Source organism: Tupaia chinensis, unplaced genomic scaffold (genome assembly GCF_000334495.1).
Source record: "Tupaia chinensis unplaced genomic scaffold, TupChi_1.0 Scaffold000392_1, whole genome shotgun sequence".
NCBI classification, from domain to species: Eukaryota; Metazoa; Chordata; class Mammalia; order Scandentia; family Tupaiidae; genus Tupaia; species Tupaia belangeri.
Genome location: NW_006159894.1, coordinates 4,502,310 through 4,517,723, shown reverse-complemented (window position 1 = coordinate 4,517,723; position 15,414 = coordinate 4,502,310). Strand labels below are relative to the sequence as shown.

The 15,414-nt window shown below is 42.9% G+C and overlaps 1 protein-coding gene across 1 annotated transcript in view; it reads right to left on the bottom strand.

Moving 5' to 3' along the window:
- Positions 1 to 15,414, bottom strand: part of LOC102478622 (guanylate cyclase 2G) — a 52,008-nt gene that overhangs the window by 6,708 nt on the left and 29,886 nt on the right. Inside the window, exons 13-16 of the mRNA XM_027773949.1 lie at positions 13,940 to 14,108; positions 13,109 to 13,264; positions 2,864 to 3,041; positions 662 to 802 (exon numbers count right to left, since the gene is read on the bottom strand). Of these exons, the coding sequence (XP_027629750.1) occupies positions 662 to 802; positions 2,864 to 3,041; positions 13,109 to 13,264; positions 13,940 to 14,108 (644 nt within the window). The remainder of the gene's footprint in view (positions 1 to 661; positions 803 to 2,863; positions 3,042 to 13,108; positions 13,265 to 13,939; positions 14,109 to 15,414) is intronic.

The window sequence follows — 15,414 nt, the reverse complement described above, 5'->3', positions numbered from 1 at the left end:
GGTCACATAAATGCCTTTATAAGAAGGGTTTTCTCCCTGAAGGCATTTCGTTTTCCCTTAGTGGTTGTACAGTTTGATTGTAACCCCCCCCCCAGCCACTGTGGAAGCAGATGTAATCATTCACTAATTGACAAATCAGTATTTTTACTTCAATCAACCAATCTCACCTCTACACATTTCAAAATCCCACCTTCACTTCTTTGGTCAAGACACACATAAGTGTACAGTGTACAGGAATTTTTACAGCAAGTGTTTCTGTCAAGTGTTGAGAGAGTACACAAATGAAAACAAAACCAAACATGAAGCAGTTTTCGAATCTATAGTCATGGGTACACAGTGCGCTGTGCCAAGGTTTTGGACATGCAATCTGAAATACTGAAGAATTAAGTCATACTCGTGAGACTAGAGCGCCATCTGGTGGCCCCTCTCCAGTTGCTGCATTCACCATCTTCCACATAAAAGATCTATTGTACCATATATATTCTTTATTCCTATGGATTCATGGTGTACCAAATTATACACAAAATGATTGACCCCTTTTAAAGGAACATCCTCTTGAGAAAATAACAATGGAAATCATCGCTCTTTGTGGGCCCTTTTATTAGATAGTGATACTATTTCTCCCCGAGTTTCTCTGTAAAGCTCCCAAGATTCGGAATACCTGGGCAACATCGTGGACAGAAGCTTCTCCACCTTCCTTTTCTCTGCCATCAGTTGGTTGGTCCTCTCTTCCACCACTTCCTCCAGGTGATTGGCATACACTTCCAGCTTGCTCATCATATTGTCTAAGACACTCACATGGCTTTAAAAGAACCCAAACATGAACGTCTTCCTCCAAGAACCTGAGGGCTGCAGTGGAGCATAACCTCCAACTGCACATGCCGGCTGAACACTTCTCGCCCTTAGGGTTCCCTCTAGAATTGCCCAAGGACAGCAGTGAAATGACAATGGCAATGAGGCCACGAGGCAGACAGAGCCTGCCCTTTATCAGCTCTGTGAGCTTAAGCAGCACCCTTCATTTACATGAGCCTCAGTGCCTAGGGCCGCATCTGACAACCAGCAGGCACTCAACAAATGGTGACCTCCAATGGCCCTTCGCCCACGCCCCCAGGTGTGCCTTATCATGGTCATGGCCAACTGCAAATACAGACTTCAGGATGAGTCATTCTTTCCTTTTCAGATTGTCTGATGTAAGGGGTTCTTCTAGTGATATAAGCTCTTGTTCTAGAAGAGTCTTCAGAGAAATTATTTAAATCTTTTATCTTTCAGATAAGGAGATTGACATAGGAAATGGATTTAGCTTAACATTGGGAACTGTATTTTCCAATCAGGACACATTAAATGACCTGAGACATATCACTATGTTCATTAGCTTGGCTTAATAATTCTATAAAGTATATGTGTGTCTCTTTTTTTTTTTTTTTTTTTTGGAGAGGTTTTTGCTATAGGGCGCATGCACTCGCCAGAAAGACAGAAAGAGACAGAGACAGAAAGTGAGAAATCACTTCCCGGGGGGATGGCCTTGCTGCAATCCCTTCTCCTCCATTCTCCTCTCAGGATCTTGGGCACACACGCACACACGCCTGGCAGTGTGAGTTTAAGCCACCGGGTCTGGGATTTGAACTGCCGTCGACTACATGGGAGTGCAGCGACATAGCCATTGCGCCAACTGCTGGTCACATTATGTGTATCACATTGTACACCATAAACATAAACAATTTTTCACTTGTTGATTAAAAATATATAAAAATAGGGACCTGCAGGGAACCAGCAAAAAAAAAAAAAAAAAAAAAATAGGGACCAGTAGCTGGTGTGGTGGTTAAGGCGCTGGACACTCCCACATGGCTGACCAGGGTTCGAGTCCTGAATCTGGTGGCTTGCTTTCTCACTTCCTCTCTCTCCCACTCTCAGTGTCTGTCTCTCTCCAGTCAAACTTAAAAAATAAAATAAATGAATGAATAAATAAAATAAAATAATTATTTAAAAAATTCTTTAAAAAATATAAAAATATTATTAAAAAGTGTTTAGTTAATACAATCTAGAAAATGCAGAACACAAACTGTTAAGACTCTTTTGCAGAATAGCCAAATTACGAGTAAGTGCCTGACTCAGCCCAGGGCTCTTTCTATCAGCTGAAGCTACTTTTAGGTAGCATCTTTGTATGTACTCAGTATATCAAGAGATACAATTATCCTAATGGAAAGGAAAACTCTATTGGGAAAATTCTTTGAGAGGCATGCATCATATAAGTCAATAACCTGTTCCAAGGTTAGTAAATAATTTTTATCCAATGGTTTTGACCCAAGTGATTAGTCATGAGCCTTGGCATGACAAAAGTCCCTGGGAAAGAAGGCCTTAATTGACTAGTGATGTGTGGAATGGGTAAAGAGAGCAGTGAGATTATTAATACCTGATCTATTTTTGTACCATTAATAAAATAAAGGGGGATTTATGCTTCACTTCGTTCAGCATGTAGTACAGTTCTTTACATAGGGTGGGCAATGAGTATATGATGATAGAAGGAAGGGAGGAAGAGAGGGAAGAGGTGAAGGAATGAAGACGAAGGGATTGAGCCACATAGACCCAATCACAGCCATACAGTTGGGTTTTTTTTTAAAGAATTATTTCATTTAACTTTATTTATCCATTTATTTATTTATTTATTTATTTCAATTTGACAAGAGATGGGCAGAGAGAGAGAGAAAGCAAGTCACCAGGTCCGGGACCTGAACGGTGGTCGGCCATGTGGGAGTCCAGTGGCCTTAACCACTGCACGACCTGCCAGCCCCAACGCAGTCATATAGTTTGAAAATTCTAATGGTTAAATGACTAGGAGAAAATGTCTGTTGCACATCTAACTCACCCTTTGGGACTGGCTTCTCGTAAAATTTTCTTGATGGAAGAAAACGTAGGCCTTTTCTCTGGAGATTCGTCCCAGCAAATCCTCACCATGACTACAATTTTTTCATAGCCTTTGTCCTCAGACAAGGAAGGTCTCAGTGGAACTGATGCCGTAGGGTCTTTGATTCGGTTGATGATTTCTGAAATTCATGTTGGGGTTAAATAACCAAATACCTGAGCTTTGTGACACTTCGCATATTTCACTTTAAATCAAGATTTGTGCCTTAGATTTGTAACCTAGGCTTTCAAATAAATAGAACAGGTTGGAATTCCAGAGAAATCTGGGTATTTTAATTAAAATATTCTGAATTCTCCTGGAAAATGAGAAACTCTAATATAAAACATATAATAACCTCCTAATAAATCTGTTTAAATCAAAATTGTAAAAAATAAAACTTCTTGGAGCCAGCAGGTGGCATGGTGGTTAAGGGCACTGGACTCCCACACAGCCGACCGCAGCTCGAGTCCCGGACCTGAAGGCTTGCTTTCTCACTTTCCCTCTCTCTCACTCTGTTCCTCTCTGGTCAAATTAAAATACATAAATAAATAAATAAATAGTATTAAATAAAAAGCAGTTCTTTTTAAAAAATAAAATAAAATTTCTTTTGAAGTGAAGCATGCCTTTGTACGATTTCAGGACTGTAGTAGCATTTGGTGTTGGAAATCCCCAAAGTGTGCTTTACACAGTTTTGCATCACATAGACTGTTACATAAAAGCTATTTTTAACAAATAATAAATGTTACCATTATATTCCTCCTCTCTAATTTTGTAAATCTACTTTCTTTTCCTTCCTTATTAGCCTCTGTTGATGTTTATTAAGCACACCACTTAGCCAGATATTATAAAGGAAATGATATTTTGATAATAAGGTATGTAAGTTTGAATATAAAAATATTGGTACAGCTGGTAAGATGCTGCCGCTTGATAGGCTGGGGCAACATGGGTGGCCTGGGTTCAAATCCCAGCCTAGGCTAAAAAGCCAGTGCCAGCTCCTGGAACCCCAGTTGCAGAAGCTCTCCCTTTATTTCACCCGTGTTACAAATATAGACCAGGAGAATTACAACGCAGAGAGATCCCATCTAAACACACATACACACATACACACAAACACACAAAAAATAAAAATACTACCAGTACAACTTAATGAATGAGTCATATGTATTTTCTAGGGTTCCCGAAATATAAAGTCCATTTGCATTGTAATGGCCCAGAGTAAAGAGTCAGTCTTCAGACTTTGGTTATGATAATGACCAACATGGACCATGAGTGAGGGCCATTTGACCTCTAAAACTCTCACTTAAAGGAAAGAAGCTTTTCATTTCAATATGTAAGATATTTTGTAGGCTGGAAACTGCTGGTTGTGAGCTCAAAGACTCCAGGCTGAACGGTTCCAGACACCCGAAGAGAAATTTGATTATCTAAGGCCTCACCAATCAAGAATGCCCACGAGATGATAGCACCCTCTTGAACCAATCACTGAACTGATCACGCGCCTAAGACCTCTGCCCCTAATTTTTGTCCTTAAAAACACATGTGGGGAATATCTCAGGGAGACTGGGTCTTTTCAGCATGAGCTGCCCGCTCTCCTTGCTTTGCGCTTTGCAATAAAGCTGTACTTTCCTTCATCACACCATGTGCCTATGGCTTGGTTTTATAGCGCTTGGGCGAGGGGACCTGATTTGAGTTCGGTAACATTACTACATTATAGAAGCCACTCGAAAGGATATACTATATGATTCTGTTTATATGACATTCTAGAAAGGGCAAAATCATAGAAACATAAAATAGATCAAATATGGGACCGGGGATGGTGTAATGGCTACATTGCTGGACTCCCACATAGTTGACCACAGTTGGAGTCCTGGACCCAGTGGCCTAAAACTCATGACAGGAGCAGGTATGTGCATGCCCAAGATCCCAAGAGGAGAATGGAGGAGAAGGGATTGCAGCGTGGTCATCCCCCCTGGGGGGTGATTTTTCGCTTTCTGTCTCTTCAGCGAGCACATGTGCCCTATAGCAAAAATCTCTCTGTCTCTAAAAAAAAAAAGAAAGAAATCAAAGATTGTCAAGAGTTTCGGGAGGAGGAAAAGTTGGCTAGGTAAAGTGCACGGGATATATTTACGAAAGGGAGACTATTTTGAATGATACAGTAGTGGAAACGTGACATTATGTATTTGATAAAAACCCAGAGCATTTCATAACATAAAAAGTGAACTGTAAGGAGTACAAACTTTAAAAGATGTTAGTTATAGAATTAGGTGACTCCAAGATAGAATGAAGACAATGACAAAATAATGTTTTAAGGTTGCTCCCTACAAAGGGCTTGTATGCCCACTATAGATGAGAAAGAGAGGGAAAGATAGTGCGAGGGGAAGTGAGAAATCACCCCAGCAGGGGACCGCCATGCCTCAATCTCTTCTCTTCTATTCTCCTCCTGGGATTTTGGGCATGCATGCACACATGCCCAGAATGATTTTCAAGCCATGAGGTCTGAAACTCCAACTGCAGTTGACCTTGTGAGAGTCCAGCTCCTTAACCACTACGCCACCTGCTGACCCTGACATAATAAACTAATCTAAGAATATTACAAATGTCTGACATAACCTCACTGAAGGGGAAAGAGGGAAAAGAGGCTGGCCTTTGTGGGTAACTTCTGTAATGACTAGGAACTAGGAGATTGAAAATCAAAGGAGCTCTTCACAATCACTGTATCTGGTCGCTTCTCATTGGAGTACAGATGAACAAGTGTGAAGCTACTGTACACCTACACTGGGATTGAACAAACAGTAAATGAATGACAATGGTGTGAATCAGAATTCATTTTTGTTTTTTCAAGAGTTATTTTATTTAACTTTATTTATTTTCATTTGACCTGAGAGGGACAGAGCAAGAGAGAGAGAATGAGAAAACAAGTCACCAGATCCGGGACTTGAACCACGGTCGGCTATGTGGAAGCCCAGTGCTCTTAAGTACCACACCATCTGCCAGCCCCCCAGTGAACCAGAATTCTCACTGTTGAAGAAGAAGGTTACAGATAAACAAGGGGTGGGGGAGACTAGAATGAACCATGGTAGTAATGAATTAGAGTAAGGGATGTCAGTATAAATTCACATTTAGCTTAATATAGATGCAGGTGTGTGTGTGTGTACCTATGAGCTAATATACACATGTATTCCTTGCTCTGTCCACTGAGAGCCAAGAAGCAACAACACTTCAGTAGAAGATAGTGTGTGCCCTTCAAAGAGTGTGATGAAAACGACAATATATCCCCATACACGTATAACCTCAGTCTAACTATGACAAAAGAGAAAAGAAACCAGACAAGTTCCAAATGGGGAGGGAGGTTCTATAAAATACCTGACCGGCACTTCTCACAAGTGTCAAGGTCATCAAGATAACAAAAACCTAAGAAACCTTCCTAGAGAATCTTAAGGAGAAATGATGACTAGTGTGCTTTGGAGTCCTGGATAAGCTTTGGGGATAAAAAAAGGGACATTTGACTAAAACTAAGGGAATCTGGATAGATTTTGGGGCTTTTTAGTTAATATAATTAAATATAGGTTATAAAGCTGCATACAAACACAATTATTTTCCCCTCCTAATTGCTAGATGGCATGTGCGCTTGCCAGAGAGAAACAAAGAAGCAAAGAAAGGGAGGGAGAGAGAGAGAGCTTTCCCCAGCGGAGTGTGATTACACAGAACTCCTTCTCAATCTCTCCATCCCTTTGGGATCTGGGGAATGTACATATACACACCTGGCATGATTTTCAGCCTCTGCAAGGCTGGGATTAAAATCATGGTCGGCCATGGGACCAGCAGTTAGCGTAATGGCTATGTCACTGAACTCCCACGTAGTTGACCATGGTTCGAGTCTTGGACCTGGAGGCTTAAACTCACACCAGGCACACGTGCATGTGTGCCCAAGATCCCAAGAGGAGAATGGAGGAGAAGGGAATGCAGCGTGGCCATGCCCCCAGGGGATGATTTCTAGCTTTCTGTCTCTCTCTGTCTTTCAGGCAAGCTCACGTGCCCTATAGCAAAAACCCTAAAAAATAAATAAATAAATAAAATCACGGTCGGCCATGTGAGATCCAACTCTCTTAACCACCAGACTAGGGCTAACCTGAAACCTGATGCTTAAGTCTACATTTTTTTTTTTTTGGAGAGATTTTCACTATAGGGCGCGTGCGCTCACCAGACAGACAGAGAGAGACATAGAGACAGAAAGTGAGAAATCACCCCCCAGGGGGGATGGTCACGCCACAATCCCTTCTCCTCCATTCTCCTCTCGGGATCTTGGGCACGCACGCACACGCGCCTGGCGTGAGTTTTAAGCCACCGGGTCCGGGACACAAACCGCGGTCGACTACATGGGAGTCCAGCGACATAGCCATTACGCTAACTGCTGGTTCCCTAAGTCTACATTTTTGATGCCTAAAAACATTCTGAAAGAGTATTCATTTTTTTAAAAAGTAACTCTATGCAGGACCAACAGATGGCATAATTGTTTCGTCTCTGGATTCCCACATGTTAAACCACGGTTCAAGTCCCAGACTCAGCAACTTGAAACTCATGCTGGGCATGTGTGCCCAAAATCCCAAGAGGAGAATGGAGGAGAAGGGATTGTGGCATGTCCATCCCCGCAGGGGTGATTTCTTACTTTCTGTCTCTCTGTCAACCTCTCTCTTTCTTTCCAGTGATTGTACATGCCCTATAGCAAAAATCCCTCTCTAAAAAAGTTAATGACTCCAGGCAATTGTGCTTTGCTTCTTAAATGAAGTGTAATCTGAGACATGGAACAACAGTGGTTTCAAGAGCAGTGACTGAAGAATCAGTACTGCATCTTCTGCCTTCCTCTGTTTAGCTCAAAGCAAATGCTATGATAGAACTGGTAACGTGGAATAAAGCTTTGGGAATAAATTTACACCACGGGTCCGTATCTCAGAGAACATGTGTTTATTACCCATTCATGTGGGACCAGCTGTTTCTGTCCTATAATCTACAACTGTTTACTAGTCACTTTGGTGAAATTGTTCTTCTTCTTTGCCTGTGTGCATCATAATCACCTGGTAGCTAGATGAAACATAGATTTCTGGGCCCATCCCACAGTGTCCCAAGAGGCAGGCTTGAAATAGGGCCTGCCAAGTTCCCAGGTGATGCTGATGATGCTGGGTCAAGGACCACAAGGCCCAATACCAAAGCTTCTCAAATTGTGGCTCATCTGTACAGTTGAGAACCTGGCAGAAATACACATTCCTGGGCCTCACTCCTCAACACTGAGTCAGGGACTCTGAAAAGTCTGCATTATAACAAGCCTCCAGGTGATTCTGATAGCCACTAGGGTTGCAGAACCACTGCTCTGCTGTGCGCAGAGAATCAACATTTATTCCCTCCTGGAGATCAAACTTGTTTGTAGGGCAGTGAAGGGGAGAAGTATGTTTGCCCATAAATTAGGTACAAACTGCAAACTTCCTGCTTGACGTCCCATGTATGCACAGTTCCACATGGTTGGCTCTCATTTAACTTTATGAGCAGAGCCTTACAATATGCCAATTGTTTGCAGCCTTCCCCCGCCCCCACAGACCTGCCTCCAACGACCAAAAGGGAACTGGGCTTAGAGAGTGCCTGTGCCTGGTCTAGGGATATCCGTGGATCAGTCTGGTTCCAAAGTCAGAAGCACCTAGATTTTGAGCTACCATTTTTGAATTAGTCTCATCTCTTCTTCGTTTAGCTGTAAATTAGAAATTAATATCTGCGTACACTCACAGAGGCTGCTGGCTTAAAAAGTATCCTGGGGTGGGAGGCAGTGGCAGCAGGTGGCATGGTGGTTGGGGTGCTGGAATCCCACATGGCCAACTGTGGTTCATGTCCTGGACTTGGCAGCTTGCTTTCTCACTTTCCCTTTCTCTCTGTCTCTCTCTCTCTGATAAGCAAATTAAAATAATAATAATGATAATAAATTAAAATTAAAGAAATTCTTTTTTAAAAAGTCTCCTGCCCAAAATCCCAAGAGGAGAATGGAGGAGAAGGGATTGTGGCATGTCCATCCCCGCAGGGGTGATTTCTTACTTTCTGTCTCTCTGTCAACCTCTCTCTTTCTTTCCAGTGATTGTACATGCCCTATAGCAAAAATCCCTCTCTAAAAAAGTTAATGACTCCAGGCAATTGTGCTTTGCTTCTTAAATGAAGTGTAATCTGAGACATGGAACAACAGTGGTTTCAAGAGCAGTGACTGAAGAATCAGTACTGCATCTTCTGCCTTCCTCTGTTTAGCTCAAAGCAAATGCTATGATAGAACTGGTAACGTGGAATAAAGCTTTGGGAATAAATTTACACCACGGGTCCGTATCTCAGAGAACATGTGTTTATTACCCATTCATGTGGGACCAGCTGTTTCTGTCCTATAATCTACAACTGTTTACTAGTCACTTTGGTGAAATTGTTCTTCTTCTTTGCCTGTGTGCATCATAATCACCTGGTAGCTAGATGAAACATAGATTTCTGGGCCCATCCCACAGTGTCCCAAGAGGCAGGCTTGAAATAGGGCCTGCCAAGTTCCCAGGTGATGCTGATGATGCTGGGTCAAGGACCACAAGGCCCAATACCAAAGCTTCTCAAATTGTGGCTCATCTGTACAGTTGAGAACCTGGCAGAAATACACATTCCTGGGCCTCACTCCTCAACACTGAGTCAGGGACTCTGAAAAGTCTGCATTATAACAAGCCTCCAGGTGATTCTGATAGCCACTAGGGTTGCAGAACCACTGCTCTGCTGTGCGCAGAGAATCAACATTTATTCCCTCCTGGAGATCAAACTTGTTTGTAGGGCAGTGAAGGGGAGAAGTATGTTTGCCCATAAATTAGGTACAAACTGCAAACTTCCTGCTTGACGTCCCATGTATGCACAGTTCCACATGGTTGGCTCTCATTTAACTTTATGAGCAGAGCCTTACAATATGCCAATTGTTTGCAGCCTTCCCCCGCCCCCACAGACCTGCCTCCAACGACCAAAAGGGAACTGGGCTTAGAGAGTGCCTGTGCCTGGTCTAGGGATATCCGTGGATCAGTCTGGTTCCAAAGTCAGAAGCACCTAGATTTTGAGCTACCATTTTTGAATTAGTCTCATCTCTTCTTCGTTTAGCTGTAAATTAGAAATTAATATCTGCGTACACTCACAGAGGCTGCTGGCTTAAAAAGTATCCTGGGGTGGGAGGCAGTGGCAGCAGGTGGCATGGTGGTTGGGGTGCTGGAATCCCACATGGCCAACTGTGGTTCATGTCCTAGACTTGGCAGCTTGCTTTCTCACTTTCCCTTTCTCTCTGTCTCTCTCTCTCTGATAAGCAAATTAAAATAATAATAATGATAATAAATTAAAATTAAAGAAATTCTTTTTTAAAAAGTCTCCAGGGAATACATGATGATCTACATCTAAGACCTGAGACAGGCCACTTGGGGACAGACTAGAAATGATAGGCAAGTCAAGAAAAAGGAAAATAAAGATCAAGAGAGAGGGCCTGCCCCATAGCACTGCAGTTAGTGCTGTACAGAGGAGCCAGATTCCCACATGGCTGACCATGGTTTGAATCCCAGCCCTGGAGGCTTTAAAACTCGTCAGGCATGTGCATATGTGCCCAGAATCCTGACTAGATAGAGAATGGAGGGGAAAAAGGAATTGTGGTAGGACTGGGACCCACTGGGGCGTGCATTCTCTCTCTCTCTCTCTCTCCCCTCTCTCTTTCGTGCATGCACATGTACATCTGGCAAAAATTTTAAATTAAGAAATAGAAAGGTAGATTGGGTTTACTTAGAAACTCACATATTCTCCTCCCCAACTGCCCCAAACACTTATCTAACCTCTGTCCAAGACAGTGGTCCTACATTACAGTCACCTGAAGAGCTTTCAAAAGCCTAAACGCTGATGGCCAGAGCATCCTAGGCTGATGATGTCGGAATCACTGGGGCCAAAATCCAGGCATCCATATTTGTTAAGAGACGACTCAGCCAAAACACAAGCCCGGATATACCCTTCGTAAGTGAACAATTAAGAAGCATTTATCAAAGTTTTAAAGATATTTTAAATATAATTATCTCTTCAATTTCACAGCTAGGAACCCATTCCAAGGAAACATTTACCCATGTAAACAAAAATGAAAGACTACTCAGTGCTGGGACCAGCAGATGCTGTAATAGTTACCACACTGGACTCCCACAGTTCGAGTCCTGGACCTGGCGGCTTAAAACTCATCATGGGCACGTGTGCATGCATGCCCATGATCCTGAGAGGAGAATGAAGGAGAAGGGATTGAGGTGTGGCCATCCCCTGTGGGGGTGATTTCTTGCTTTCTGTCTCTCTTTCTCTGTTTGTCTGTCTGTCTGGCAAGCATACAAGCAAAAATCTCTCTCAAAAAAAAAAAAAGGCTATTCATTGAAACAATTGTAATAGCAAAAAAAGAAAAACAATCAAAATGTGCAACAATGAATAATGTATTGCATAATCTTAGAATAAAAAATTGTGGGGACCAGCAGTTAGCATAATGGCTATGTCGCTGGACTCCCATGTAGTCCACCGTGGTTCGAGGCCTGCGTCCAGTGGCTTAAACTCACGCTGGGCGCGTGTGCATATGTGCCCAAGATCCCGAGAGGAGAATGGAGGAGAAGGGATTGTGCCATGGCCATTCCCCCTGGGTGATTTCTCGCTTTCTGTCTCTCTTTCTGGTGAGTACACGCACCCTATAGCAAAAACCTCTCAAAAAAAAAAAAAAAAGAAGAAGAAGAAAAATTATGTAGTTCTTAAGATAGAAAAAGGTAAAATGAGGCTACTTTGTATATAGGAATATGAGGAGATTTCCAGGCAGAGGAAGCAGCACAGCAATGTGCTATTCAATGGCATGCCGTAGCCAAATGAAGGTGGTCAGTGTCACTGAAAGATACAAGATATGGAAGATGGAATTAGGAAGGTGTAGTAGGATGAATGCTGGCCCCTAAAAAGATATGTCCATGTTCTAACCCCCAAATTTGTGAGGAAAGGACCTTTGCAGATAAAATTAAGCTAAGGATCTTAGGTTGAGGCAATTATCTCATAGTATCTGAATGTGCCCTTAATCCAACAGCAAGTGTCCCTATAAGAGACACCCAGAGGAAGACACAATGTAAAGATGGAGGCAGATATTGCAGCCATGTGGCCACAAGCCTGGAAATATTAGGGTAGCCACCAGGAGCTGGACGAGTCATTGAGTGCTATCTTTCCTAGCCTTTCTGGAGCAAGCAGAGCCTTGCCAATGACTTTATTTTTGACTTCTGGAACTACAAAAGAATAAACTTCCATTCTTTTAAGCACCAAGTTTGTGGTAATAGGCACAGCAGCCTGAGATACTAATCCAGAAGGCCACGAAGGCCAGAGTTTAGAGGCCTTCAGTGATCTCGTAGGCTATGGTGGGGACTTGGTATTCATTTCCTAGATGGGAAGCCAGAAGAGGATTCTGGATAGAAAGTTAACATAAGCAGGCTCATTTTCTAACAAGATCACTCTCGCTCTTACGACACAGTAAATTGTATAATTTTAGATTCATTGATTTTGTGTGTGTGTGTGGGGGGGGTGTTAACCAAAATAAAGTTCATGTTCTTTCTTTTTGAGAGATTTTTGCTATGGGGCAAGTGAGCTGTCTGGAGAGACAGAGAGCCCAAAAGTGAGAAATCACCCCCTGGGGGATGACTGCACCACAGTCCCTTCTCCATTCTTCTTTCAGGATTTTGGGCATACACACACACACCTGGCATGAATTCCAAGCTGCAAGGTCCAGAACTTGAACCATGATTGACCACACAGGAGTCCAGCACTTTAACTAGTATGCCACCTGCTGGCCCCTAAAATTCATTTTCTAACTTTTGAATTTCTTCTTTTATTTTATTTGTTGTTATTCTCTTTTTATATTTTTCTATAGGGCATGTGTGCTCACCAGAGAGTGACACAGAGGGAGAGAGACAGAGGAAAAGTAAGAAAGTGAGAAAGCAAGCCATCAGGTCTGGGACGCAAACTGTGGTGGGAGTCCAGCCCATGAAGCACCACTCCCCCTACTGGTCCTTTATTTTCTTATTTAAAAAATAAATTGGAGTAAATAGTAAATTGCTAAAATAACTAATGAAAAGCAAACATTTCAAAGCTAGCCCATACAACCAGAGCCTCCCAAGCAGTCTGTCCCGACTTTACCATCTGGTGCTTCATGGAGGTCATCAAAGGGCCCATGGTCCTGGTGGCAGATAAGCTGCCTCATCAGAATGGCAAAGCTGTACACATCTCCCTTTGGGGTGCCAGACCAGGGCACCTCCGGAAGCCGCAACAATTCTGGAGCCGTCCAATAAAGCTCTGCAAAGCAAGGGGATGCCCACATGAGTGAGGCAACTGCAGTATTAAGTTGTAAAAGCCACCCCTTCACTCTCAGGGAAGCACAAGAAGAGGAAAGCAGTCAGCCCCTGAGAAATCAGGTCCTACGGTGTCTGATTTGAAAGACAAATAAGGGTCCCTGCGTGTGAATATGGAGAAATGAATCAGGAAGGACTTGCACTGGCATATTAACAGTGGCTTGCTTGTGACCAGGGAATTAAAGGGGATTTTCGTTCTTTCTCCTTTTTTTATGTTGCCCACATAAGAGGACAGCCATGTAGATGACAGAGAACTACCAAACTTTGCTATCTGTAGAGTACCTGGCAGATCTTAGCTACCACACTGAGAACATAGCATGATAAAGAAAGGGATATAGAGGACTAAAGTAAAAGGCAATAGTTACTGCTTCAGGTGGCCCAATGGAGCCAGGAAGGGAACCAGTCCCCTAACCTAGACATCATACCATGTACTCAGGCCACCTGGAGGGCTGTTAGTTTTCTAGTTCTCCTTGGGTGAGAATAGCCACACATCACCAGTTCCAAAGTAAGGCCCACCCATAGGTATCTGTGCAACTGAGCACCAGGAAGCATAGATGAGACAGGGAACCCTTGGTGGTTCTGCCAGAAGCTAGTGGCTGCAAGATTTGCCAATAGTTACCTGCGTGGTTGGTCATTTTCTCATTGTATGTTCTGTACGTCTGGCCATACTTGAGTTCCCACAGCCCAAATCCCGACAGCTTCACTTGCATCCGACCATCCACCAGACAGTTGGAAGGCTTCAGGTTGCCATGAGAGCCCAGAGGGCTCCTGTGCAGAAACAGCATGCCCTGCAAGGGTGACAATGAGCAAATGAAGCTGTGCAGGTGCCAATGGCCACTGCTGGAAGAAACAGAGGCAGAGAGACAAAGGGATGGAAATGCAGATGGGCCCAGGGTAGGGGGACATGTCTATCTCTGTGTTCATTTGTTCAAGAGCCACCAGCATAGTTTCTTGTCTATGGAGTTGACTCCTCAGCAAGGACACCAAGAGAGGAGAATTTTTTTTTTTAAGACAGAGTTTTTTTGCCGTAGGACGTACTGTAGAGAGACAGAAAGCGAGAAATCACCCTCGGGGGGCGGGGAGGATGATCATGCCACAGTTCCTTCTCCATTCTCTTCTAAGAATTTGGGGCATGCATGCACACACGCTCAGCATGAATTTTAAGCCTCCAGGACTGGGACTCGAACCACAGTCAGCTACGTGGGAGTACGGTGACATAACTGTTACACTATCTGCTGGTCTCAAGGAGAAAATTATGTCTGGCTTCTCAGTATTGAGCCAAGAAGGCAAGTCCAGACTAAAATAAATTTATTTTAGTGGTCAGGCTCCTATGCTCAAATCCCAGATCTACCATTTAGCAGAGGGCAAGTTACTTTAATCCCATAATTCTTTTTTTTTTTAAATATTTTTAATTATAAGGAGAGATTTTTGCTATAGGGCACGTACACTCACCAGACAGACAGAGAGAGACAGAGAGACAGAAAGCGAGAAATCACCCCCCAGGGGGGATGATCACGCTGCAATCCCTTCTCCTCCATTCTCCTCTCGGGATCTTGGGCACGCGCCCGGCGTGAGTTTTAAGCCACCGGTCCGGGACACGAACCGCGGTCGACTACATGGGAGTCCAGCGACATAGCCATTACGCTAACTGCTGGTTCCCAATCCCATAATTCTTATTCTTGTGAAATGGAAGTGACAATGTGGTGGTCAAGATTAAAGTGAGGTACTAGTAACAGAGAGACAAGATATTTATGGGACACAGAAATAGACTGTAATCTGATAATGTAATGACAATGTATGTGGTTATCTTCAACTAGACTGGTGTGAAATGTATTCAAGTTGGGTAAATTCACTTTGTAAGTTAAGTAATGTGTAGTGATTGAATGTCTAAAGTAAATAAAAATGTAAAAAAGTGAGATACTGGTTATGGTATATTATAAAAAGTAAATATTTAAAATAAATTATTTATATGAGAAAATTGTATTATTAAATACATTAATATGATAAAGAATATCAATAGAAACACTATCATTAAGACTATTTAAGGCCAGTCAAGTGGCATGGTGGTTGAGGCAGGTGGTTCCCACATGGTTA